The 27817-nt window shown below is 39.9% G+C and overlaps 2 protein-coding genes and 1 non-coding gene across 3 annotated transcripts; 2 read left to right on the top strand and 1 right to left on the bottom strand.

Annotated features, from left to right (window-relative positions):
- Positions 1-11242: 11242 nt before the first annotated feature.
- Positions 11243-11340, top strand: LOC121778015. Its single transcript, XR_006045589.1, has one exon. It is a non-coding gene; the product is annotated as a U6 spliceosomal RNA (small nuclear RNA).
- Positions 11341-13733: 2393 nt separating this feature from the next.
- On the top strand, positions 13734-14699 carry LOC121776838. The gene is made up of 2 exons (XM_042173999.1): positions 13734-14108; positions 14448-14699. Exons 1-2 carry the CDS (start codon positions 13854-13856, stop codon positions 14697-14699), a joined length of 507 nt encoding a protein of 168 aa, XP_042029933.1. The 5' UTR covers positions 13734-13853.
- Positions 14700-22396: 7697 nt separating this feature from the next.
- LOC121777568 (protein disulfide-isomerase 5-1-like) lies at positions 22397-25809 on the bottom strand. The gene is made up of 5 exons (XM_042174865.1): positions 25531-25809; positions 24959-25017; positions 24667-24842; positions 22943-23049; positions 22397-22609 (listed from the first exon to the last, which is right to left on the bottom strand). The coding sequence occupies exons 1-4, from the start codon at positions 25669-25671 to the stop codon at positions 22955-22957; spliced, it is 471 nt and encodes a 156-aa protein (XP_042030799.1). The 5' UTR covers positions 25672-25809; the 3' UTR covers positions 22397-22609; positions 22943-22954.
- Between the last annotated feature and the right edge of the window lie 2008 nt (positions 25810-27817).

Raw genomic sequence — 27817 nt, 5'->3', positions numbered from 1 at the left:
TCCTTAAAAAAAGCAAGCAATGGACAAAATTCTAACAAATGCAGTGGATTTAATACTTGGCTTCCTACACAAAAGCGGCCAAGTTACATATTAAGATTAACATAGTTGTCTAAATAGAGAGGGATGAGCGCAAGATTATTTTGGAGTGGATCAATGGCTGAAAAGAATTGTTTACTGACTGTTCAGTGTTCGTCTTCTTCTTCAAGAAAAAAACATTGAAAAATGTAGAGCTTTGATGTGTACCTCGATCAGTTTAAAAGCATGACCAGCATTGAATGTAGGAGAACTCCACTGGAGTGTGTATGAGATTTTGACTTCGACTTCGCGCAGCTGGAGAAGATTCAGTCTCTTCTCGGATTCGCGCAGGAGAAACGGAGGTAGGGTTCGCGAAATGAATGTTTCCGATTTGAGGTTCGCGAATAGGGGAAAATACTCTGCTGATTCTGTGAAGAGGGAAAAACGCCAAACATATTAGCGTGTATTATAATTTTTTAAAAATAATTAATAGAAAACGCCATTAGTTTTGGCGTTTTGGCTAATTTTTCATAAATTAAAATAGTAAACGCCTATAACATTGGCGTTTTTAATATAAACGCGCCAACAATGTTGACGTTTTTGTCTCGAATATGTTTTTAAAAAATAATTTAGAAACACCAAGTTGAATTGTGTTTTTACTTAAAAAAAGCCAACGAGGTTGACGTTTTTCCCATTGATGAAAGAAATAACAAAGTGAGTACATTTTTATTATTATAGTAGTAAAGTATCCCACGCATCCGATTTTCTCACTCCTATGAGTAGGTCTGTTTGCCTTGGGCACAACAGAACATTCAATTATTTGCAAAATAATTAAAAATGTTAAGAACATGTATTATTAGCATCAGACCCAACTATTTTAAAATCTTGGAACAGCAAGAGTTTAACTACTTAAAAGACAAATAAAGAAATCATGGTAAACACAATGTAACTAGATAACCATCTGTTAAGGATCCGAATCCTCAACGTGGATTCCTCGCACACGATCAAGAAACGGGTGACGTCAAGGTCAAGCGCCCAACGCTTGGTTCGGCGACGTAGACGTCAAAAGGGCGGCTGAGCGCGAGAAGTCTCTCGTCGGCAGCCTGAAGGGATTGTTTCTTGTTGTAAAAGCAATTGAGCCAAAGTATATTATTTCATAGATGATCGACCAATTACATAAGGGCTCTATTTATACTACTAAAAACCTAACTTACCAAGCAAGAAAATAATATATGGAAAGATATTCAAATATATGGAAAGATATTCAAATCCCTAATATATCTAACTAGATGAAGGCTCGTATCAACTCCGCCACGGTTAAAATTCACCTTGTCCTCAAGGTGGGAACCACGAAGCAACAAGAGTCGAACGCAGAAGCTTTGGCGAGGTATCTCCTCCTGGATCAAACGGACACGATCGTTGTTTCAATCTCCAATAACCTACTATTGCATATTCGATGTAAACATCCTTAGCGAATTTCCTCATGATCGCAACATGAAATGGTTTGTTATCACGTTCCCCCATCGTCTTTACACCCATACGAGAGTATATTGATAACCCATTAACCGTATCTTCGCGATCATCATGTAGCTCATCTTTATACCGATTATGGAGCTTCTCTGGTATTGAAGGAGACACGAGGGACCACGTATCTGCATTCATTCCCTTCACAGATGTCTTTGGGAGACAACCATCGAAATTAAATGCTACAATTTTACTTGAATCATGAAGATCATCATCCTCATCAACTTTATCCACCTCGATAGCTCGTACGTCTTCATCTACTAATTTGTTCTCATTGAGCCGCAAGTCAACTTGATTCAACACTTTTGAATCACCCTCATCAAGAAAACTACACACACCATTCAAGGAATTATTTTTTTCCATTTTGTGATGAGCATCCAGTTCTTGATCAAGACTTGAAGAATGGTGGATGAGAATCAATTCGGTTTCATAACACAATTCTTCATCCACCCTCTTCTCTTCGCCACAACAATCCTTATCCTCAACAATTGTTCCACTCAACGGATGTTGGCACGAGGACGGACGTTGGAACAGATGCTGCTGCTCATCATCGGGTTGTTCAAGGCGGGCAACAGCTTGACGGAGCTGAGTCGTCGGATGGCAGCAAGATGTTGATCGTGGCAGCAATGGACAGTCCTTATGCCAAGGGTGTCCATTTGAGTGTGTGGTACGCCGATGATTATAAAGGTTCGAACTTTGCGTCTGCACGTAAGAATCCCGGGTAAAATAGGGCGGGCGTTGTGGCATCATCGAATGCAGCTGGTGGTAGGGCTCTCTCGAATAGCCAACATCGTAGTCCTCATCATATCCAATAGAGTCAGATGCGCTCTCTTCATAGTCATCAGTCGGGTGGCGGTACCCCCAAAAACTCGTGTCGGCATCCCCCAGATATCGGTTCCGCGGGCTGTCCCAGCACGTGCGGTGCAGAGGCTCGGGGCGATCACGGTACGGCGCCCGATGAATGTTCTGCTGCGGAAGACGGTCGTCGAGCCTATGTAATGCACGGGCAGCGCCCCGTCGACGACGGATATCCCCACCACGATCAAGTTGACCGTGGATGAAAGGCCGGTGGACATCGTCGTCTAGCGCCCAAGCGTCGTGCGGGGAGCGATACCCCTCGGCATCCAGTTCGTCCGAGAAATAGGGGGGATCAGGTTAGGGAACGCGCGGCGATGCCAACTTCTCCAGCCTGCGTTCTATTCTGTCAAATCGCGCCAAGATCTTCTCAAGCCCTACGGAGGAAATATCGCCCGCCCCCGTGATGTTGCGCGCAGAATTGCTCGATTCCTGTGGCCTCGAGCCCCTTAGCGGGGGCATCACTTCACCGTTGGAGTGGCGACCGCGGCGGCTCTCATTCGGTGAACGCCCCTCGGGGTCACTCATACGATAGGGAAGTCCTGGATCGAGTGGGCGTAACTCCCTGAATTGTCGTTGCCATCGTGCTCGCTCCGATTGCACCAGCGGGGGTTCGCGAGTGTAGATGTTAGGCAATCTCGACATTATATCAATTGAGGCAGAATCTATTGATCAATGATAAAATCCCTTTACAGTGAATGATCACCTTTTCTGCTTAAATTCCTTTCACACGCCTTATGTCCAATGTATGACGTGATGTGGGTGATTTATTTGGGAATTATGGATGAAGAAGACGGAGGATGCTGAGCTCTGGATGAAAGCACCAGTTGTCAAGGATCCGAATCCTCAACGTGGATTCCTCGCACACGATGAAGAAACGGGTGACGTCAAAGTCGAGCGCCCAACGCTTGGGTCGGCGACGTAGACGTCAAAAGGGCGGCTGAGCGCGAGAAGTCTCTCGTCGGCAGCCTGAAGGGATTGTTTCTTGTTGTAAAAGCAATTGAGCCAAAGTATATTATTTCATAGATGATCGACCAATTACATAAGGGCTCTATTTATACTACTAAAAACCTAACTTACCAAGCAAGAAAATAATATATGGAAAGATATTCAAATATATGGAAAGATATTCAAATCCCTAATATATCTAACTAGATGAAGGCTCGTATTACCATCACAAAGAATTTTTTGGATATTTGTCTTCCTTTAATCATTGCCTTGCTTGATCGATCCTAGAGCTCTCAGATTGTGTAAAGTATGCTATGTATATGAAAATCTGATAAAGGATGTGTAGGAACCGAACCCTAGGTTTCTATTTAGAATGGGGAAAGATCGAGCTTCAAAACGTAAGAAATCTAAAAAGATTCGTGTTTCCCAAATAAAATCAGTGGACTATTGGGTTAGTAGGTATCACGCCAGCCCTTTCCAAGGATAAAAAGAACGGTTTATCGCGACGGAAGATGGAGATAAGAAGCGGGTAAGAAAGGGGAATTGAAGCAATATCACACTTGGATAGAAATAGACCGAACAACAATTTATTTAATCATCCAAAAGATGTATCAGAGTAATAAAGTTTGAAGTATCTTGGCGCAAAGCGCATTATTCAAAAGATAAATGAAGACACGACTCATTCTGTACAAATAACTAGTAGACTTCAGAGGTTCCACACAACACCCACCACGACTTGTCATAGCTCAACCTGCACATAGGGAAAGCATATGCAGGGCTGAGTACTTGAAAAGATACTCAGTGGACAGTTGCCGAAAATATTTGCATAAAAATAATTATCAAGCCACCGTGAGTGCTCTAGGTTATTTTCATACTTTTCAAAAGTCAGAGACACCAAAATATTGGCATTTTCATCAAAATCGTCTGCAGACATTTTCCGTTGTCCATACACTATCTGAAATATCCTCGTGAACCGGGAATGTGGCCACATTACACGACGGTCACTGAGCCGGCCAAATGCGCAACAAATGGCTCACGATCCCCACATGGTGTACACTAGTCTAAGCGGGGTTTGCGACCCACACTTAAACTGAATTTAATTTAACATCTGGCAGAGCCAGGCAACCGGCAAAAAGCCAGGATAGATAGGTATTCCACAAAATTTAAAACACGGCATGGCAATCATTCATTTCACGTCAAAGTATTTATCATCATTGGAAACAAAGCCCAAAATATTTCATGAACGGTACTTAAAAGAAAACCCACCTCGTTCGCTTAACAGATATCTGTCACGACCACATTTTGCTAAGGATAGCGAAAGCGGGTAATCCGTGACTAATAAGAGGGATTAACAAAACGGGGAAAGAAAAGAGGGTAGAACTCAAGAAACTTGCCGAAAAGGCCAAATCGATTAATACCATAAGATAGAAGCCAAGTATTCAATTACATGGTCTCAAAATAGAATAATCATTTCATCAACTAAATTAGAGTTCGAATGTGAGACTTGAAATTCTCACTTAACAAAATACAATGGAATGAGTCCTTACTAAACGGTTTTGTGTATGAAGACACGAATCGTCGAGAAATCCACTTGAATACTTAATAACATCGACTCCGATCAATATTCCGGATCGCCTAGCGCACCGCCTAGCATGAATTTTTTTTTTCGAAACACTATATATACGCGGCTTGCACGTCATTTTCATTCGCACCACTTGTTTTAACGAGTACTCTCTCTATCTAAATTTCTGTACAAGATCAACACCTAGAAATGAGTAACGCCGGTGGTAGTAGTGGTGAGGATGCGGAGGAGTACGAGCGTATAATGAACGAAGCGCTAGAGGCCTATACGAACCGTGAGATTGATCAATGGATGCAGAGGGCCCTGCAGCCGGCGGTACCTCGACCTCGCCCAGTGGTACACCGCCGAGCGGTGATTGATCGTGATCACGTAGCTGCACATCAGCGCCTGTACGAAGACTACTTCGCACAGGAGCCGCAGTTCAACGCCAAACTTTTCAGGCGCCGTTTTAGGATGAGCAGGTCCCTGTTTATGAGTATTGTTAATGCGTTGGAGCAACGATATCTGTATTTCCGCTTCAGGCACGATGCGTCTGGCAGACCCGGCCACACACCTATTCAAAAGTGCACTGCGGCAATCCGGCAGTTTGCCTACGGAGGCGCGGCAGACATGTGGGACGAGTACCTCCACATCGGTGAGACGACTGCCCTGGAATGTATGAAGTATTTCTGTCAGGGCGTGATTGAAATATTCAGTGATCAGTACCTTCGAAGCCCTACCCCCGAAGACTGCCGGGATCTTTTGCGGATGCACGGGGAACAGCATGGGTTCCCGGGGATGTTAGGCAGCATAGATTGTATGCATTGTGAGTGGAAGAACTATCCCGCTTCCTGGAAGGGGTTCTGCACTACCGGCTACAAGGGAAAGAATCCCACGATGATCCTCGAGGCCGTAGCTGATTATCGGCTGTGGATTTGGCATGGGAATTTTGGGATAGCCGGTTTGAACAACGACCTCAACGTCCTCAACTCGTCGCCACTTTTCAACGAGCAGTGTCAGGGTGTCGGTCCGGCCATCAGTTTTGTCGCCAACGGCAACCGGCATGATATGGGCTACTACTTGGCGGATGGGATATACCCTAGGTGGCCCGTCTTTGTGAAGACGATCCGATGCGCATCTGATGAGAGGAAGGCCTACTTTGCGGCACGGCAGGAGTCGGCGCGCAAGGACGTGGAGCGCGCATTTGGTGTGCTCCAGTCTCGATGGGCGGCAGTTAAGGGGCCAACGCGTTTGTGGCATGTCGACTGCATTGCTGATATAATGTACGCCTGTATTATCATGCACAACATGATTGTCGAAGATGAAGGTCTACAACTGACTGATTGGGCCAACGATGATAATGAAGTCGGTCCAAGCCACGGCGTGGCCGCCCCCAACGTACGGAGTGGGGTACCTCACGATGAAGACGGCCGCCTCCAAGCACATGCCGACATGCGCCAAACGGAGGCTCATATTCGACTCCAAAAGGATTTAATTGAAGAGTTATGGGCGCGGAGGACTGCACGACATTAGTTTTTTTTGTTAATTATGTAATTTTTTTTAATTAATGTACTTTTAAAATTTTAATAATATTATTGAATTTTCTCGTATATGTCTCGTAAATTAAATTGCGTATTTTGTGTGATTATTAATTATTTGTTTTATATAATTTTGAGTGATGTGGCTATTGATGTGGCTGGGCTATTTATGATGTGGCTAGGCTATGGCTGAGCTATTTATGATGTGAGAGAATGATTTTTAGTGTTGATGATGTGGCAGGAGGAGTTTATGGTTAGGCTATGGCTGGGCTATTGCTGGGTTATTGCTATTGTGGATGACCTAATTATTTTCTTTGCCCACCTTATTTCTCCAATTTTATTTGATGAGTCCAACCCCAAATAAAATAGGTGGCCCAAATTAATTAAAAGAGGGAGCCCAAAACTTATACTCCCAAATGAGGAAAACCCCCAAATTGCAGAAACCCCCAATTCGTCGCCTTCTCAAAATCACTTCACGTCGCCGGCCATTCCGACACCACCGCTGTCGGCTCCTTATCATATGCACACCGGTCACCGTCTTCACCTCCTTCGGACACCACCGTTGCTGTCCTTCGGGAGAAATCGGCGTTCAACCGCTGCTGCCGTCGCCGCCTCTGTTCGCCCCTCCGTCGCACGCTGCTGTACCATCGGCGGTAGCGCCGATTCGCCGCCGTGGAGTCACCGCAGCCGAACAGCAGCGCCGAGTCAGGCGCCTGCTGTCGCTGCTCCGTATTGTCGCTGTCCAGTTCGAGGAGCAGTCGACCGTCCATACCCATGCCCGTCGTGTCCGGTTGCTGTCAGGCAGAGACTCGATTCACCCCGCTACAGCCCAGAAGCACCCCGAAACCAACCCGAACAGCCCCGATTAACACCGAAAAGATAAGTTCTCTACTCCAAGTTATGTGTTTTCGTATTTTCAATTTAGTTACAGCGGGGTTCAGTTCGTGATTGTTCAATTGATGGTGTTCGATTTATGTTGATTGTTTGATTGTTGAATTTCTTGTGGGGAGATTGGGGTGTGATACTATGTTGTGATGACAAGATGATAAAACTCATAACTTGTGATTGAAAGGAAGGTCTATACCTTCTGTCGGAATTGAAATGTTGTGATCACTGTGGGAGGACAAAGAGATCCTGATGATTTCTGTCAAAAGAATTTGTAGTATGCTTGAAAATTCGAAAGAAATGGTGGAGATATCTGTATGAGTTTTGAATGGAAACAAATTACCGAATGTTGGATTTGAGATTGGTCGTGCTCCTCTGTTTCTCTTCCCTTGCATTTGCAATTGGTATGACAAATTTTTGGTAGAGAAAAAAAAGTGGTATGAACTGTGGCGTTGCCGATTGTGGAATGGAGAGTGTTTGTGAGATTGTGGGGAAAGATGAGAAACCGTGTAGTGCAATGAGGATGTAGTGAATTGATGGTGCGACATTAATCTCCATTAAGTGGATCATAATTTGGTTTAACGGCTAATAAATGCGATTAAAGTGTGAGATTAAATCGTAATTATTCCCAATTAATTTGGGATTTAATTACTGATTTAATCCTTGCATGTAACGGTTAAGGAGCTGAAGAGATTTCTTGAGGAAAGACAATTCACGTTGGAAACAGATTTGTAGAATCTGCCATGAAGAAAGAAAAGGATTGGGCTCAAGAGATCTCCCATTTATTTAATTGTTTGGACTAATTTAATTGTGAAGCCCAAGTTATGTAATTTGTTTCTTTGTTGGACTCTTTTATTCCCCATGGCCCAAAGCCAATTTGTGTACCAACATTGGACTCTAATTAATCATTTGAGAAGCCCAAGAGGTATTATTTTGTTTACATTGCATTCTTGTTCATTAATTAAAGTTCACACAAAACTTTAATTAATTTCGTCGTCCCATTCCCAACAAAGATTTAAAATTACCCAACGGAACAATTAATATTTGTGTTGTTCCAAATATAAATTCCTCCACCGATCCTTGATTTAAACACGCCTAGTACTACGTTTAGTACTTCAAATAAATTCCACGAAGATTGAAGATATTCCTCTCCACCAAAAAAAAAATCCACACTCTGCAAGTATGAATATTAAATCACAGTATGCACTCCCCTTCGCGCAATCCAACAAAATTAAATAGTCCCTTGGTGTTATGCCAAGTACTATAGTAATTCCTCGATATCCATTTGATTAATAAATCAAGATTTCGTATTTTACAAAGTTCACAAAGAACTAAAAGAATTCACCGCTTCAAAGAATATTATTTTTTTAGAAATTCCATTTTAATCACCATATCGCATTCAATAGGGAAAATTTTATTATCCGAAAATCGCGGGTGTTACATTAAGATACGAAAGATAGATCCATTATATTGCTTCCTTTTTTGTTCAATTTGCTCGGGTTATTCGAAGAAATTGATGTAATTGCACTAGAAGGAGCAATTTTGTTGTTTTTGCATGCAATCATGCTCTACAAGAGATGAGTGAAAAAAGCGTGTAAAAACAAGAAGTTTTGAAGGGAAAATGTGATTGTGTTGTTTGGCCACTCATTGGTCCTGTAGTCGAGTTAGTCTCCTGCCTAAGCCGCCTCTACGTTGGGATGTGAAAGAGGCGGATATGCCAAATCCAAGCCAGCTTCCCATATAAATAAATAAACATGCTCGTATTGTTACTAGTTGCGCTACCACTCTAATTATCTCACATACCAAAGCCTGCTTCCAGATCCAGTCATCAGCCCTATCGGAAGATCCGAATTTTACCACATCCAAATATTCTGTTGTCATACTTGTATTTTGTATCATCGAAGTTATGGTTCCCTCAAACAATTTACATTTAGTGTTTTAATATTCATTTTGAAGTGTTCTCTTTGTCCCTCAATATGTGTCTCACTTTGGCCGACACGGGTTATAAGAGATATAAAGGAAAATGAGTTAGAAAAGTTAGGGAAAGGTGGGTCCTACCTTTATATATTAGTCATATAATTAAATAATAGTAAAAATAGTAAAAATGAAGTGAGATAATTAATAACAGATAGAACAAAATGGGAAACTGAGACACATAATAGGGGATGAAGGGAGTACTGTATTTTGTTAGCAACTCTAGTTCCACCTTGAATCTCCTGTAGTTTCATACTCCATCCGTTCCGCGGTAGTTGGGTCATTTCATTTTCTGATGCATTATTTTAGAAAAATGATTATAAATAGTTAGAGTAAAGAAAGAGTGCAAAAAATGAAATGACCCAACTATCGTGGAACGGAGGGAGTATAATCTTATTCTATTTATTTGCTTGTGGTATTTCATTTACAATGATAAAATTTTACTAAAAGCTAGGAGAAACTAGCCACTCATGGTGCAACAATAATAATATCGATACCAGTGAATACCATGGTGTAACAATAATAATACCGATAGCAGTGAATACCATGGTGGACAATTCCTCGTTAGATGAAACTTCAATCTCTCTCCTAAGTATCAGCTCTTAATCTCTTATGTTTTTGCTGTCTAGTGTTGTAGTCCCCTCTTCTATAGGTGAAAGAGTAGGTTTATGCAGGGTCCTGAAATCAACTGATCGGGGGAAAGCCCAGACCTAGTCGTGTCGCTGGCACGGGGATCTAAAACCTGCTATCAAAAACTCAACCCACTGCTACTAGCGTATAATGGACTAAAGGATCGGTTTGAGATGAGTGCGTAATACTAAAGAGATGGATGGGTGCGTAATACGATTGAGATGACATTTTGGAGGGTTGGTTTGCTACCTCATATCGGAATGAAGTGGTGTACGTGAAATGTGGGATTAAACTGCTTGAGTGCATGTGAAAAGTGAAAAGTTACTAAAAATGGACAAACAACGACTGAACTGAATATCCGACCGAACTGGCTGACGAACTGCCAGATCTGCAGAAAAGCTGGTAAAAGCAGAAGGACAGAAGGCAAAGTTGGCTGATAGTGTAAAAGTGGTCCCCAAATCAGATCTAGATGTTATCTTCCCCAACAAGTATGCAGAAATTGCAGATAAACACAAACTCCATGAAGAACATCTTAATTTAACACTTTCTACAAGTAAGATATGAAATTAAAAATCTAAATCGAGATGATTGAAGGTGGTAATCCTAGATCATGCAAACTGACTAACATGCAAAGTGACAGAAACTACGTAATTACAGATTTCATGCACTGCCATTTAAATAAAAATTAAGAGATTACTCGTTGTAAAAAAGATTTATTTGTTTTGTGGAATTAACCATTTACTTTCTTTTGGAAAGAAATTATGTTCAAACAAGCAAATAGCCCTAGAGCCCTATAAAAAAAATGAATAAAATTCATATTTTCATTTGAAATAAAAAATTGTATAATTTTGATTTCTTCAATCTTGTTCGTTGCTTGTAACTGACCGGTTGGTTCATCGAAACCAAAGCCGACAATCAAGGGGTTAAGCCAGTGATACTCCTTTCCTTTGGTATACCTTACCAATACCCGGCGAAGCAGACCAAAACAAAAAAGGGGGGTGGTCCTCTTTTTCTGTATTCAATCAAGAGAAAACCCCACCCAGATCTAATAAACGGAATATACCCAAGATGAATCTTCCTCTCCAGGACTTCGAAAAGGCATTCTTTATTGTTACTGTGGGGTCCTGAAGCACAAGGAGATTTTACTCGTTGGTGTCAATTAGGTGGTCTGTGGACTTTTGTTGCTCTGCATCTTCTTCAAATTAAACGATCAAACACTTGGAATTTTACTCGGTAGAACCAGATCTAAACTATTCAAATGAGTCCATGCTCAAAACAGTTGGAATTTAACGCTAAACTACATAGCGATCAGGTCCCTTCGGGGACATCCGATAAAATTAGAACGATATAGAGAATATAAGCATGGCCCATGCGCAAGGATGATACGCATAAATCGAGAAATAACTTCATAGCGATCAGATCCAAAACATAACATACCAAATCCAAGTATCAGATGACGATCAACAAAAGAGGTTCAAATAACACAAGTAATACTAGAGTAAAAACTACGGAAAGCAATAAAGATTGTTTGGCCCAGCGGGCGATGAAATAGCTAAATTTCTCCGACTACAACGACAGTGAACTCCCTCCGGCAGAGTACCGAAGTCATCAAGTGATTATGGACTAAAGGCGAGGAACGGAAGTGTCGGAGCTAGCTTCCGCGATTGGAACTTGGTATTTCCGAGAGTCTCTTGTTTCTTCATGTAATCTTCTATTTATAGGGTGACTTGCCCTAATTTTTAGGGCTGCTTCTTCATGTGATATGTCGCTTTTTCCCTATTTAATAGTTGGTATTTCCTAGCAATTCTTCCTTCTCCATCTCGAGCCTTGTGGCATGCATCTTGACCAGTATTGCACCCATCTGGCGTCCTTTCCACTTGAATCCTCTGATGCATCTCCTCCTGACTTGTATCTTTTTTCCTGCACACTTTAGCAACTTTCTTGCAAAGAATACACGTTAAGCTCATCATACTGACCAGTAACCGAGACCTAGACTGTGACTTATCAATAGGTTTTTGGTCCAATTTATACTTTGGAGGATGAAGTATAGCACATTAAATAAAATGGATTCGATTTTCGAGACGATGTGATTTCACTCGGCTAGGTAGTCAACTCTGGTACATTATGCATGACAATAACTGACCGGCGTGACTACGTGGCACAACTTCTACCCGGCTGGGTATAAGTTCATATCCTTCTCCAGCAATATCACCTGACCGGGTAGCATTATGACACCGATTTCTTCTAGTCAAATCTTGCTCCTAGGAATGCACATGATATCACTCGCTGATACGCTCAGATTTTACATTGTTTTAAGGCCATTATTTGGTTCATTTTAAGTGTCAAAGTTGCATTACATGTCCATTATTTGTATATTTTATCCATTTTGGTATTTTGACGTGTTTGTGAGAAATGTGCAAAATAGAGCAGAAAAAGGGCATAAAAACTTCAAATTCTGGAAGCTGGAACTAAAACGCAACCTAGCGGCACGCTGGACCCAATGCAGCAGTCGTTGGGATCATTCCTGAGAGTTCTGGAGCTATCCAGCGGCCCGCTAGGCCTTGTCACGCATGATAACCTATTTTTAAACTCAATTTACCGGTGATTCTGAAGTCCAATCAGTGAGTTCTACATGTCATTCTCTATTTCTTTTAAAGAGCTTCACGTTGGTACTAAGATCATCTCAATCGGAGTTCTGTGGAGAAAGTTATGATCTTTCTATGAAAGTCGTGCAAAGTTGTCAAGTGAAGAATTTAGACGGAAATTCAAAGAAGGAAATAAGACATTACCTTGTGAAGCCAAATCTTTTCCTTAACCTATGGGGCACAAAATTTCCAACTTTGAGGACACTTTTTTACCAAGTTTAAATCTTTTTCAAACCTATATATACCCCATAACCTGATTCATAACATTCACCCAACCATAGCCCCCCAAAAGGGGAACCTCCAAGGCTACACCCTCATTACTCCATAACCTAATTCTTTCGTCATTTTTGGAGACTGAAGCAAGGAAAGAGGAGCATGAAGACTTCAAGATTCAACCTTGGGTTTTGTTTGTTTATTTCATGTCTCGTACTTTAATTATTGTTTTAGTTCATCTGTCTATGGGTTACTAAACAATAGAATTTTGAGGTTTGATAGTAATTAATTTTTATGTAGTTCTTTTTATGTTTAATGTTCAGAACTCGTTCCACTTGATTTTTCTTTAACTTTTGTTCGACTAATTGGCCGTTACCTTGATTATTGTCAATCTTTGATCGGTGATAGCTTTGATTGGTTTATCTTATATGTTCATACAATAATTGTGACATGAGTATTGATGCATGATAGGGAGAAATCATGGTAAAACTTGAGTCGGATGAACGTAGAACTAATTAGAATAACTAAAGAGTTAGTGAAATCATTATCCTTGAAATTCCTCTATTTGCCTAATTCTATCTTATTTGCTTTGTTTCTTATGTTTTATTTATTTTTGTTTAGTTTAAAACCCAAAACTTTATTTCTCTAGATAGCATATGAAGCTTAGTATATGATAGCCAGTTGCAATTATATTCTCTGAGTTCGATATCCCGGTCTTAGTATATGATAGCCAGTTGCAATTATATTCCCTGAGTTCGATATCCCGGTACTGACCTTTAGCTATACTATTTCTGCCTTGTATACTTGCAAGCTTAGTAATTCTGTCAAGTATAATAGTTCTTTTGATTTTGGTAATCATCCTCATTTTTCATGTTACAATTCTAACAATGCTTTGCAACCATGTCTAGGATTTCCAGGTGAACACCAGAACTTAAGCCCAAAAAGCAAATCACTAATGACCTATTGGCATCTTTTATGGAGAACACCAAACAGATCAGCAGATTGGAGGCCACAGTTGCTACCATGAGCTCCATTGTCATGTCCATGAACACCTAACTTTCCAACATGGAAAGCATGCAGTTTCAACAAAAGGGAGAACCCACAACCTTAAGTGTTGAACAAAATAAAGAAGAGTGCATGAAAGCTACCCTAATCTTGGCTCCTCTTCAACCACAAATTCCATTATTTTCACAGAAAAAGTCAAAGTTGAATAAGTGGTTTAAAAAATCATTTGATGTGTTTTGCAGGTCACAGAGTAATTCCCAGTTTTTAGCAACTCTGCAATATGTTCCCAGTTATGCCAACATGCTGAAGGAGAAGGTTGGTAAGAAAAGAAACTTGAATGATCTTAAAGAAATCCAGTTGTCAGCTAATAGTGGGGACATCATTTTACACCATCGGGCAGTCAAGCAAAAGAATAAAGAGCAATTCGTCATATGATGTACACTAAAATAAGGCTTTGTGTGATTTACGTGAGAACGTTAATTTAATGTCTTTGTCTGTTTTGTGTAGTTTAACATAGGGAATCTTAAACCATCAACAATCAAGCTGAAAATGGGGGATGAAACAATTACACATGCTGTTGGTATATTTGAAGATGTCTTGGTAAAAATTGACAATTATATTTTTCCTATAGATTTTTTGGTGGTTAACATGCAGGCAGACAAGAGTGTTCCACTTATCCTTGGGAAACCCTGGTTAGACATGTGCAAAGAAGTAATTGATAGAGTGCAAGAAGAGATTCCAATAAGTGAGAAAGAGGAAAAGTACATTTGCCGCATTCAAAAGGTTATGATAGAACATGAAAAGATGCAAGAAGAAGAAAGGATCTGGAAAGAGGATCAGAGACTGCGGCAGCCAAGGATTAAATTCAGAGATTCTCAGACACAAAAAGAGAGGAAAACTGCCTAATTTAGTTTCAAATTGGTTTCTGGAGCGGGTTTTTGGGAAAATTCAGAGATTCTCAGACACAAAAAGAGAGGAAAATAGAGAAAGGGAGGAGGAAGAAGGGAAGGAAGAAATTCCAGCGACCCGTCTGCAAATATCAATTCCACTCAACGAGAGCATGCTTCTTATGGTTTTCATTATGATTTTTACCATGTGCCCAACAAGTTGTGATTTAGGCTTGTTTGAATGTATCTATACCTTTGAATTCACGTTTTGACATCGTTGATGTGTTTAATGTTAGATTCTATCACTTTAGAGGCCTCTATTGTTATAGATGTTTAATCCTTGTTTATCGTCTCTTTAACATAGACTTGGATGGATTAATCAATTGATGTGTTGTTGAATTGAATTGTTCAAAGGATAATTTGACAATGGATTAGGTAAGTTTATATAGTAGATGATCTTTTATTTCCGCGTTTCCGCATAAATTTAATATCATTGAAAATTAGTTCATGGAACAAGTGTTCAGCTGACTGTGAACTATACGTCGCAAACATGTTCAGTGCACGCGATTAGGTGTGATTAATTAATCCCAAAATATGTGCTTTTGATGTAGGTGTAGAATGATTCAAGTCTAACGATCAACTTGAAGTGACATGTGTTTTTCGTTGTGAAATCCTTCTGTTTTTATTCGTTTGTTTTAATTTTGTCAACATCTTTCAAAACCAAAAATCAAACCTTCGTTATGTTTTTATGTTTAAGTAAGTTTAAACAATCTTTACCTCCATGTGGATTGACACTCTTTTACTACAACTACATTTGTACTCTTGCAGAAAGGTTGTAATTTTGGAGTTAATTTATAGACTTGTGTGTGTAGGGATCAGACTATCCGGTTCACTATTTATCGACCTCTTTGGTCTTGTTTACAAGATGGCTCAGTCAAACCATCGACCAAGCGACTGAATTAGAGATCACTAGCTATTACAATTTGCAATACAGTAAGTAGCTAAGGTAACAACCAGAGCCTTCCTGAACTGGAAGCTCCAAGAATCACCAAGAACCCTGCACACTAAGAAACTTGTTAGTATGAAACGAAAGATCCTTTCGGATCTACACAAAACTTGCAGTAATAAGAGAGATAACAAAGGAATCGCATAGATCTACAAGTTATGGCTAAGCCACCCGCTAATAGTACAGATCTATTCACCAAACCAACAATCCAAGGGAGCACCGTTGAATCCAACTGTGAAATACTTCACACACCACGAATACAACTCCAATCCACTCCACACTACCGGATCTGACCTCTCTCACACCTTACACTCACAAGAAACCTCTCATCAAAAAACCCTAACCTTCTCTGGAACCCTAGCAACCGAATCAGTTGCTGATCTCAACCCACTCACACGATTACACACTCAAACACCTGAGATAAACCATCGTGTAACACTTAGAGAATCATCAGAGAAGAAGAACTCCAGGAAATCAAAAGACTCGAGAGAGAAGAGAGAGAACACACAGTGAGAATGAGAGAATAATAAAACGGCGGATGGAGTGAGGAGAGTATATCTCAAGTGGTGTGGGCTAGGGCAACACATAGCCCCAAACTGTCTGGGCCGAAATAAACCAAGGCCCAAGATAAATAATAGTCCACCCATTAACCAGCCCAATAATCAACAGTGTGTTATTAAGTTTAACTGTGTGAACTGAATTTGAAACTCGAAAATTACACATCAGTGGAGAATGAGTCCCACCTCATTAGAGAGAAAAGACTTTCCAAAATTAGAAAGTGCATACTCTTGTAGGACGGACTAAAAATGAAAGAGTGCATATTCTTGTGGGACGGAGGGAGTACTAAACAACACAAATTTAAAAAAACACCTTGAAAGCTCGAATTAAGCGATTCTCTCGAGTTTTACGTCTCAGCTAAGCGCACAGATAAAAGCAATAAGGTTCACGTAACTTGACCAAGAAACAATAGTCAACTATCAAGTAAGCTACTAACTCGTCGTTGGGTGCGCAAACTGAGAAACTCGAGCTTTCAAGACCTTAACCCACAATACTATGAATTAGTAAAGGGAAGTAAGGGTCGAATCCCACAGAGACAGAGGCATGTTGAGTTGTGTTCGGGATATTTGGGGAATTTGGCTATTGCCACGCTTTAACAGTGGGTTAAGTTTACTCTACTAGTCTGAACTGATCAAGTCACAAATTCTAACGGATCAACTAAACTAGACATGCATGAAACAAAGGTATATTAAACTGATCAACTGGACTGACAGACTAAAGTACTTCTGCAAAAAGTAGGCGGGACCACCGAAAATAACGACGCACTACAACAAAGCTGAACAATGAAAAAGGTGACAGAGACGGTTATGCTAACGAACTACGACCTTCACACACCTCACATAAACATTTTAATTCCACGACATATCTGAACAGTAAAAGGAAAACAGGGAACAAAACAAATCGGAACTAGATCTATGCAATTCAAGCAAAAGGAAAACAAATCATTAGAAATTGCTCATGCAAACGGGCACGCCGAACTCATATCAACATCTAACCAACTAAAATCAGACAGATCTAAACATCAAACCCAGATCGGATCGCTATCTCCTAAAATCTAAACAATCAGCAAAAATAAAACAGAACCAAACTCAAACAAAACAAGCTCCAACTCAGAAAACATCAGATCCAAACCAACTTCCATCGAAAACTCCATTTCATAAACAAACTTCAACAACTATTGCTCAATTCCAACAATCCAACTCCATATTCAAAGATCGAATGACAAAAACAACTTGCAGCAAGAGTTAACTAAGAGGAAAACTTAAAACAACGGTAGATTCAGAAATTATCTGAGAACGAAAACTAAAATAAGGTAAACAAAGTAGCGACCCTTCGTGATTTAAGAAAAACACAAACGAATAAAAGTTTCTTCTAAGATTCGGCTCCCTTCTTCCTAGACAAGGAAGAAGAGAGGGATGTGGTGGTAAAACTTCGATTCCAGTTGCTGCTATTCTCCTTGCTCCATGCTAACTTGCGGTGTAAGTTTGAGAGAGTGTGGAATGAATGTTGATAGAATGATGATTTCTTCTTCATTTCCCCCTCTATTTATAAGATGGCTTGGGCACCAATCCCTAGGGCAAGATCCTCCTGATTTGACATTAATTCCCTTGCAAAAGGGTGTCCCTTCTTTCTCTCTCATCTAACTCATCCTCTCATATCTTCATGTTTTTTACTTCTCTTGATCAACTCGCACAGCAGCCAGGTTCAATTGCTCCGTCTGCTTTCGTATGATCAGTTTGCTCTAATTCTGAGCAATTTTTCCGTTTCTTTCCCAAATTGATCAAGTTGCCGCAACACTTAGCAGCTTTATTGCTTCTCAGCTCCTGCACACTTAAATGTCCACTTTTTCCAACATTAATGCCCCGATTAGCATAACAATCACTATTAAACCATACTTAAAACGAGCCCTATCACACCTACATTACTTAATTATACATTATACTTAATTTTTTTTTAAAACTATGATACTAAATTTTAAAAAAAAAAACTAAACTAGTCATCTCGATCTAACTTCTTGCTTAAATTCTTGATCATCTTCTCAAGCCTCCGGCGGGCGGCCGGGTCGGTGGTATTATGAAGTCTGTTGGTCGTGTCGAGTATAAATCTATAGTCGTAATTCTTGCGAAAACCACCGAACTCCTTGATCGCCTGAGGCCACGAGCTGAGAAGAAGGAGCAGATGGGGGAGCCGATCCAGATACGGTCGCCTTCACTTCGGCCTGGGCTATAGCAGTCTTGTTGCCAACGGGACACCTAAAAGTAGATGTAGGCGTGCCCGAACACCCATCCTGCTAAGCGTTGAGATCCATAGGCGACGGGCCGCCGCTGCTCGTGTAACTGCCACTGGCGGTGTTCTTCGTCCGCTTTGGCGATGGAACGCGACCTGTATCCTTTTGTCGAACTCTGGCTTGTCCTTCAAGATCAGCCAAATGTTGGAGAACTTGAACTGCCCGTACTTCGACTGGTACTCGACCATTGCCTTCTAGATGACATCTTCCATGCTCTCACCACTGACCATTCCGTCCCTCAACTTTGTGTAGATAGCCCTGAAGTTGTTGGCGTGGGGCTTGATCCGATCCCAACACTTGCTGAGCTGCTTCTTGTTCCGCTTGAACGCCCAACTCGGCTTCATCTCGTTGTATCTGGCCTCAATGCGATCCCACACCGTGGCCAAAGTCTGGTTGTTGGCGTATATCGAATACTCTGATATATCGTCCCAAAACTCAACCACCTTCATGTACTTGTCCACGACTTACTCGTTGTTGGGATTGTTAGATGGGAGTGGGACGGCTGGCGCATTTTCCTTCCGCGCCATCCTCTTCTTCCTCCTCGTCGCCTCAAGAGCGGAAGGTTGCCCGCAACTCGGCTCCATCTCCTCAACCCGGTAAGCGTCGGTGTTGAAAAACAGATCGAACTCAAACTCAGAAACGAAAGTGGACCCTACAGATCCAGGAGTCTCGACCCGGTAGTCTTCGTGGCCGGGCCAACGGGTGCCGCCACCACCACCGCCACGGCCAAACATCGGCATATCGTCGTCGACACTTTTCAGGTTTGGGAAATTGCTGGGATACATATTTGATAGAGAAAAGAGAATAGAAGAGAGTAGAGGAGTAAATTGTGTGAGTAAAAAAGTGAATGAGGGAGGGAGTATATATAGAAGTTTGGAAAAAAATAAATAAATAAACAATTCAGCAAAACGCGTCGAGACCGTCCTCGTCCGCAATCCTGCAATGGACAGACGATCGGGCAGACTAGGGTAGGGCGAGGCATCGACCGTGACCGAAATTTTGGTCCCCCGACTCGTACGTCCGATTGTCCTTCCCTCTACAATGAACGGACAATAGTCGGAAAAGAAAGAAAATCGGGTACTTCAACGAGCACAACCACGAACATGAACCGATTATACCTACACTAAATTAAATGAATAAGTAAACAAATACTCAAATAATTAAATTAATAAACAAATTTTAAAAAAGGGGGCGGATCCTGAGAGAATAAGTGCCATTAGCAGCATTTAATGCTTCATTAATGAATGGCAGAAGGAAGATCATCCTATCCTTAGACACAATCCTCTGACACAGAATATTTTGAAAGATACACGCCTCCACTTGCCATCTTTTTATGTATATGTACGCATATACAAATCATTCACACACCTCACATAAACATTTTAATTCCACGACATTCTACCAACAAAGCCGAAGCAGGAGAAGGAAGCAATCCATCAGGACCTTTTCCATATCACAATGGAGACAGATTCAACAAGTCCTTTTCACAATCACACAAAGGTGAGTACCCACACCTCACTTTTTCCACATGTTGAAACATTACACATAGGCAAACGTATTCTCTGCCCAAACCACAATATCCAATATGTTGCATATAGGCAATTTAGCTAATCAAGAACAGAGTTGCTTGCTATAGCATCTGAACATAAAAATGGCAGATTCCCAAAGGATAATACGAACTTATCTTGAAACAATATATTAACCTGTCGGAGAGACTTCCGCAGCGAGCTCGGCACTCTATCACCGACGGTGACAGTCCCACACCCCAAATTCATCAGCCTTTACGAATCTACAAAGTTAAAACACAAAACTTGTAAGAGATATAACTCCTAGGAAAATAAACAAAGCAAAACTCACTTTACCTGTCGGAAAGCTACACACGGCGGGGGAGGGGTCTCGGCTGCGGCGGTGCGAGGCGCGGAGGAGGCCGAAGCCCGCCTGTGCATGCACAGTGGCGGCGGCAGAGAAGAGGGAGAGAAGAGGGAAGATAGAGAGAGTGAGAGAAGGGAGAAGGAGAGATGAGGAGGAGGAGGAAGGGACCACCGCCGGAGGTGGTGGTGGTGTGACGGCGGCACCGGTGGCGGAGGCGGCGCCGGTGGGGTGGCTGATCGACGGAAATTCTAATCTGGGGAGAGAGATTTTTCCCTATTTTGTGCAATTTGGGGAAGGAAATTTAATAGTGTTTGATAGAGAGAGAAACCGACGGTGGGTGGACTGTGGAGTATATGGGTTAATTAAAATTTGAATTGGGGGCTGCTCTTTTGTTGATTATTTATTGGCCTCTAATTTAATTTGAGTTGGGTAATTTTTTATTTTGGCCCAAAGATTATAGGCTAGTTTGTGGATTTTACGGTTAGGCAAGAATAATTAATTATTGGGTCAAGATTTATCAAAAAAAAAGAGCAAGAAGAGCCATTGGACCAAATGTGATTAATTTCTAAGGGATTTTGGACTGAAGAATAAAATGGTTAAGAAAGATAAAATAATTAGTTGCGATCCGAATTGTTATAATTTTGCGTAAAATTTGTAGTAGTGTATGGAATGTCACTTAGTCGGAGCCCGAAATAGCAAACGAAGTAGTAATAGATAATGTAAGTTCTAGAAATTTCTTAATGAATAATAATAATAATAATACTAATAATAGTAATAATATAATAATAGTAATAGGGTTTGAGCTTGAAATTTTTCTTTCTATTAGATTAGTTTGTGAAACTAAAATTAGTACTTTCCTATTGTGATATTTTCGAAAGGGTACCTTCGCAAGTAGAGTCGGAACGAAAGATTAAAGTTAAGGAAACTAAACGATCAAGGTGAACTTTCTTATACTAAAAATACAAATCGTATTTTATGAAAATACGAACACATGTTCGTGATTTTTTTAAAGATGTTGTCTTGCCATAAATGTTTTTGTATGATGCCTATCTGCTGGCTAAGGCCAAGTGAATTATGAATGATGATATATGTGAATCGAATTCGGGTCCTACTAAGGGTGGTGTCCCTACTTGGACTAGTGTGCACAAGAAACCTCTAACCGTGAACGGCAGAGAAGGTGACCGTAGAAGGTGGCCACCTTCCCGGCACAAGGAAACCTCTGACATGATGGGCAGAGAAGGTGACCGTATGAGAACACCATCTCGACGGCACAATGTGATCAGATACGGCTAAGTACAGGAAAAGGGGTTGCAGCCCAATGAGAATATTTACAGTAAGCTCGGGTCTTTTCAATAAAACCCCCGAGTATTACTGTGATGATGGCTTGACAATATTTTCAAATGTATATTGTATATTTCGGCAATGTGTTCACTGAGTACTTTTGTACTCAGCCCTGCATATATTTCTAAATGTGCAGGTTGACTCGTGCAAGGGGGAACAAGTGATGTGGAGAGCAGGCTATTAGCTAATTAAGAATAAAACTATTGGAGGTTCATGTCTCCACACATGGACCGCGTTCTTTTGCTTCCGCTGTGCTGGTTAAGAGGCAGTGCCTATTTTACTTTTGACTCTGATAATCAGAACTTGTATGAACAGTCGCTCGATTTTGCATGATCAAGTGTATTTTGTTATAAGTATTTTCCTATCGACTTTATTTTGTGTGTCTCGTTCTGCCTCGACTTTAATTTCCCTTAAATTCTATCCCTGCTTCTTATAATCCCTCCTTAATCACGATTTCCCCGAGTTATGCTATCCTTAGCTAACTACGGTTGTGACATGTAGCCTCAGTTATGAGTATAGTTGTTGACTAAGCAAATTTGGTTTCGAGTAGAGACTTAATTTAACGATGTAAAGTTACTTTACATGTTCGCACTCGTTTTTAATTTTCCATCTTGGAGTCGTTTGGGTGTGCTAATTAATCAGCAAAGTACCATGACAACATAACTCATATTTTCTCTTAATAGTTTTCTCATGAAACAAAATTTTGCTCCACAAATGATCTAATGATAAAAGGTCTTTAAGGGAAATCTATTTCTAAACAAAAAGAGTAACTGAATAATCTGTTTCGAACAAAAGCTGCTTTTGTAAAACCACAAGGATCCCCAAATGAGAGTGGCCAAGGACACATGCGGCTATCTGTCTTGACCTTTACAAGAGAAGATTCAGTAAGAAGAATGTACTCCTTCCGTCCTAGTATATATGACTTCTTTCTCTTTCGCACATGTTTTTCGGAAAATGATAATAAACAGTTAAATAAAGTGAAGAGAAAGTAAAGTAATAAAGAGAATAATATAAAGGAGAATATCTTCTACATTATTCCTTCTCCTACTTTAATTTCTCTCCACTCTAACTATTCATTTATCATTTTTCCAAAACAAGTGCGAAAAATGAAATGGACCATCTTAAGTGGGACAGATGAAGTATAACGCATGGTGGTACTCATCAGTGGTAGAAAATAAATGGAAGAAGTCATGGCTACCTGAGAAGCAAGTTATAACTCAGCATCATCACTGAGTTGTGCTTTTGTAGCTGCTTGAAGTGTTTCTTCTAGAGCAAATCTTTTGAGTAACTCAACATTCCTAGTTCCTGTGACATTCAATTTCGCAAAGGTTAATCTAGTGCAAGCTATGATACTGCAGACTCCTGATCACATTCGAAAAATAGTCCCACATCCTCGGCGAGAATATGGACTGTTGATATATTTTGATTGTATCGGTCTGAATTATCACATATGGACAACGAAACTTCAGAAGAGTCACAAATGGACGGAGAAATCATATAGTACTCCAAATAAACACCAATGAACCTTATTATATCTGTCTGTCTAATCTTTGCATCAACAGTGAAGGAAAGCATCACTATAGAAAGTAAAATTGATAGAGAAGACAAGGGGATGCCAGGGTAATCCATTAACATATACTCACTCTGCCATTACAAACGAAATGTTTTCCTTTTTGAATTGTCCCATTAAAAATGATACATTTCTTAAAATGAAAACAACTCTATCTCTACTTTTTCACCTCTCTTACTTTACTCTCTCTTCATTATCTCACAAAACAACACTACATAAGAACCCATGCCAATTCCCAAATGTTTCATATTTAATGGACAGAGAGAGTATTAGTAATGTTCATGCTCTGCAAGTACAAGGCTTTTTAATACTTTAAATACCAGAAATAAAATTATAGAACTTTAGATACACATTGGAGGTACTTTTCAAACTCTTCCCCCGCAGGGTAGGGGTGTAGAGAAGAGAGAGAGAGAGCCTTGTTTGTCATATTGGATCACCTAGGTAATTCTTTAGCATCACAAATTCACAATATTTCACAAAGATTCATCAATAAGAACAAGACATTGTCCAACTAAGTTCCTTGCTCGATTTTCTTATTGTTATACAAGCATGTCCTGTCAAGCTAAAATTTCATAAAAGAGCATAAAAACCATTCACAAAAGTAAGTGACTAACAATGTCTCAGTACTTAATCTTTACTCAGCTGCTTGGAAGGGATCTAAAAATGTCATCCATGCGTCACCATCACCATCTAAGCTCTTGCCGTAAGTCTTCTTACGCAACCCCATATTAGTTTTAACTTTTAAGTGGTGTGACCATCTAACCTTAACTAAACCCATCAATATCAGGAAAGCTCTACCATTTTAACTTCTGTTCTTAATTTTAATTTAGCATCACTTCCAGCACTACATATATTAAACTGAAATTACAGACTTGAGATTTTAATTCCTTTGAAGTTACAGGTTAATCTATATCTGATTCTTAAAAGTTAAGAACATGATCAAGATCAGAATCGAAATAGATGCGTACTAGGGATTTTAACATTGACAGTTTAGGCTTAGGGGTGGAACAAATAAGATTTTCCTCTGTACTATTCCATTACCCAGTTAGATCTCCTGCCTCTTTTTACAACATTAGGTGAGCTTCTGTTAACTAGTTTTGAGGTTCTGTCTCTTTTTTACAATATCAGGTAAGAATCCAAGGAACAACATGTCGACAACTTACTGGCCGTTCCAAATCAATAAGTTAACTGACTTTTGCATCAAAGACCAGTTAACAAAGCCACAGGATGATGAAATGTTAAGTATGACTCGCATAAAAATAATAGCAACAAAGTAAAGGCTAAGCCAATATGGTTAAGAGGAAAGATTAAAAGAATCGAGCTTTGACTTCTCATAAAAAGTATAGTCTCACCCTGGTATTTCGCAACTTCTTCTCCATTATAAAACAACTTGAAAGTGGGATATGAATGAATATCCACCTTAGAACACACTGGTTTATCTGTGCCACAGTCAACCTCTCCGATCTCAATTTCATCTTCACCTTCCATCTCCTTCCCCAAATCCTCCCATAGTGTCCCCAAGTTCTTGCTGGAAACAACTTTAGAATATCACTAAGCTAACAATGATTTGTGTTCGAGTTCGCACAGGATGCTTGGATAAGAAAGAAACAGAAGGCCAACAAGGCAATAACAACTAAAGTTTACCAGTGCTTGCACCAAGGGACACAGAACTTGACGAACCATGCAGTATCTTTCTCCTGCATCTGAACAAACCATATACGGACTCAAAATCTTGAATAAAACACAACAAAACCAAGACTACTCAGATCACCATTTCTTTGCTCATAAAAAAATCACATAATTTCTTGCAAGGATGTCTACCACGCGAAGTTATCTGCTGTAATTTACTACGCTGTATGTATAATATATGTAGAAGAGAACTTATGCAAGAGCCTGCTCCAATGAAACAAAAATACAACTATGATTTGCTAATTGCTAATACCTAATCATCAGAAGCAGATTTCATACTAATATATTAGAAATTAGAAATTAAACACGCAATACAACCCTAGAGCTACAAATGATTAGGTACAGGAAGAGAGTGAGTGTGTATCTAAAATTCCCGATAATATCATATCTAAGTTGATTTAGCAGAAACAGGCTGAAATCAGTACTTTAAACTAGAAAACATAGCGACAAACAACCGCGGGAGTGATCTAAGAGAGAATCAGAAAACGGATCCATTGCTGGAGGTGAAGTGCAATAATAAAACTTACCTTGTCATTAAAAATTTCGGAATTAAGGGTTATGACTTCAGCATTTACAGACGGATTGCTGATCGAGCTGAAGATGAAAATGGAGGAACAAAATAATAATAATATAAGAGAAATTGAGAGATTGGGCAACCGACGCCGCATCGCGATCGAAGTCTGATCGCGGGAGTGGATAAAGTCGCCGGTGAGAACACTGATGATGACTCGGAGAGCTCGAGAAGAAGGAGCCCTAAATTCCTAGATTGAAATGCCCAATTAATAATGTGAAGTCAGATGTATGTTTTTCAAGTTCATTTTCGACACCTCACTTTTATCACATAAACTAAACCTCATCACCCATTCCAAAATCATGTTAATATTAAATATGTAATCTACTAAGAATTTTATTTGATTTCGGCATAAATTTTAAGAAATAAAAAAAAGTGTGATGAATAAGTTTGTTTAATATAAATTTAACTCACATAGAAGTATTAGTTTTATAATAAAATGCTATTGAAACATAGAAGTATTAGTTTTATAATAAAATGCTATTGAAATATAGAAGTATTAGTTTTATAATAAAATGCTAATGAAATAAGTTGATAGAATATGTGATCTACTTAGTAAAATAAGACCCTTAATAAAAACGACATAAATGATAAAATATGATTCTTAATAGATGACTGAGGGAGTATTTGTCGATAGAATAAAACTAAATGTATATAAATGTATACGTACAATTTAAGGGTGGCGGAACGGGTTACCCCGCCGGTACTCGCATTCGATTTCATCCAAATTTGTTGTCCCAATACCGTCCTACAACATATCAGATTACTGGATACGCGTATCGGATATCCCATACCCGATCTGAAACAGGTGCTTCTTTATGTGATAATGTGAAATTTCCAAGTTTGAGTATGATGAGTTTGACCCTTCAATTGAAATTGCTTCAAACCAAAAGTTAGCTTCATAAACCATTAAGATTGTTGAAGTTTTACTTTTCACATGTCATTTTCCCGACTCTTGACTATTATTATTAAGATTTGATTATTGTGAGAGCAAAAAAACAATATACCATCATACATAAAAAAACATTGAAAATTTTCCTCTTCCAATAATAAAAGCCAACTATTTTCTCCAATTTACAGTATTAATTTTGGTGGCTTATTTTTTATTCGCCACATACACTTGTTCTCAATGAGTATCTCAACAACAATTTAACATATTTGAAAGATGAGTATATGACTAATACTAATAATATCAGATATTATCATGGTTAACAGATATCCCTATCGCTACTCGCAAAACTCTAAAACACACTATCTGATCCCGTCACGTTTCCTATTATCGTCACCCGATACGTTTCCTATTATCGTCACCCGATACTTGGCGGGTATCGAATCGGAGTGGGAATTACCGATTACCTACTTCATCTTTTCCCATAAGCCATGCAATTGTGATCGTATCAGTACCTCTCCCATAAGCTTCCTTGTCCTCAAGGAAGGAAGGAAACAAGTTATTGACGGCAAGAATAGAGTGAAATATAAGCATCCTAAATGGAAGGTACGAACAAGGAAGCTCTGAAGTCATGGTCCCGTCTTCGTCCAGAATCTGATACAGACCAAAATCCACAAGGGCTTGGGCTCAAAATCATAACAAAATAGGTGATCAATTTTAACAAATAGTGTCTCCAATTTCTCCACTTTGTTCTAGTCCTCCATCAATATAAAACTTCCCTTGACACACATTGTGATTGCACAATGACGCCAATTGCTCCAACTGTTTTACACTTTCATCAATACAGGAGCATCTATCACATGAAATATCTCCAAGTAATGGATCTTCCTTTCTTCTACCACCATATTTCTTGCCTAGTAAGATCCCAGTTTCTAAGATTAAAATATCGCTATTATCTTTTTTATCTTGCTTTGGCACCTGCACATCCTTAGCTGTAAAAGTTCTTTCAAAGCCATAGGCCAATGAACTAACATCCTTTGTGGCAATCCTTTGAGAATCATTTAAATATGCAAGTACTTCAGCTACTGCTCTAGTGATCTTGACACTCAAAAACTTTGATGCATCATCCGCAAGCTTTATTCCCTCTCCAAACTCTTGTGTAGAGGTAGCAATTAGAATTCCTAATTCCACCTCCTTTATTTTCCTCTTCACCTTAGGCTTAATGAACCATTTCCGCACCAACCAACCAATGTCACTAAGCCGATTGGCTTTCACACTACCAACCAGTGGCACTAACCCACTTCGTAAGCACAGATGCAGCAGCCTTCTGCTCCCTATTCCTCTCCCCTGTAAC

This window comes from Salvia splendens, chromosome 18 (assembly GCF_004379255.2).
Source record: "Salvia splendens isolate huo1 chromosome 18, SspV2, whole genome shotgun sequence".
In the NCBI taxonomy this organism is placed as follows: Eukaryota; Viridiplantae; Streptophyta; class Magnoliopsida; order Lamiales; family Lamiaceae; genus Salvia; species Salvia splendens.
Note: the sequence above shows the minus strand (reverse complement) of the source record. Positions and strands in the feature narration are given on the sequence as shown.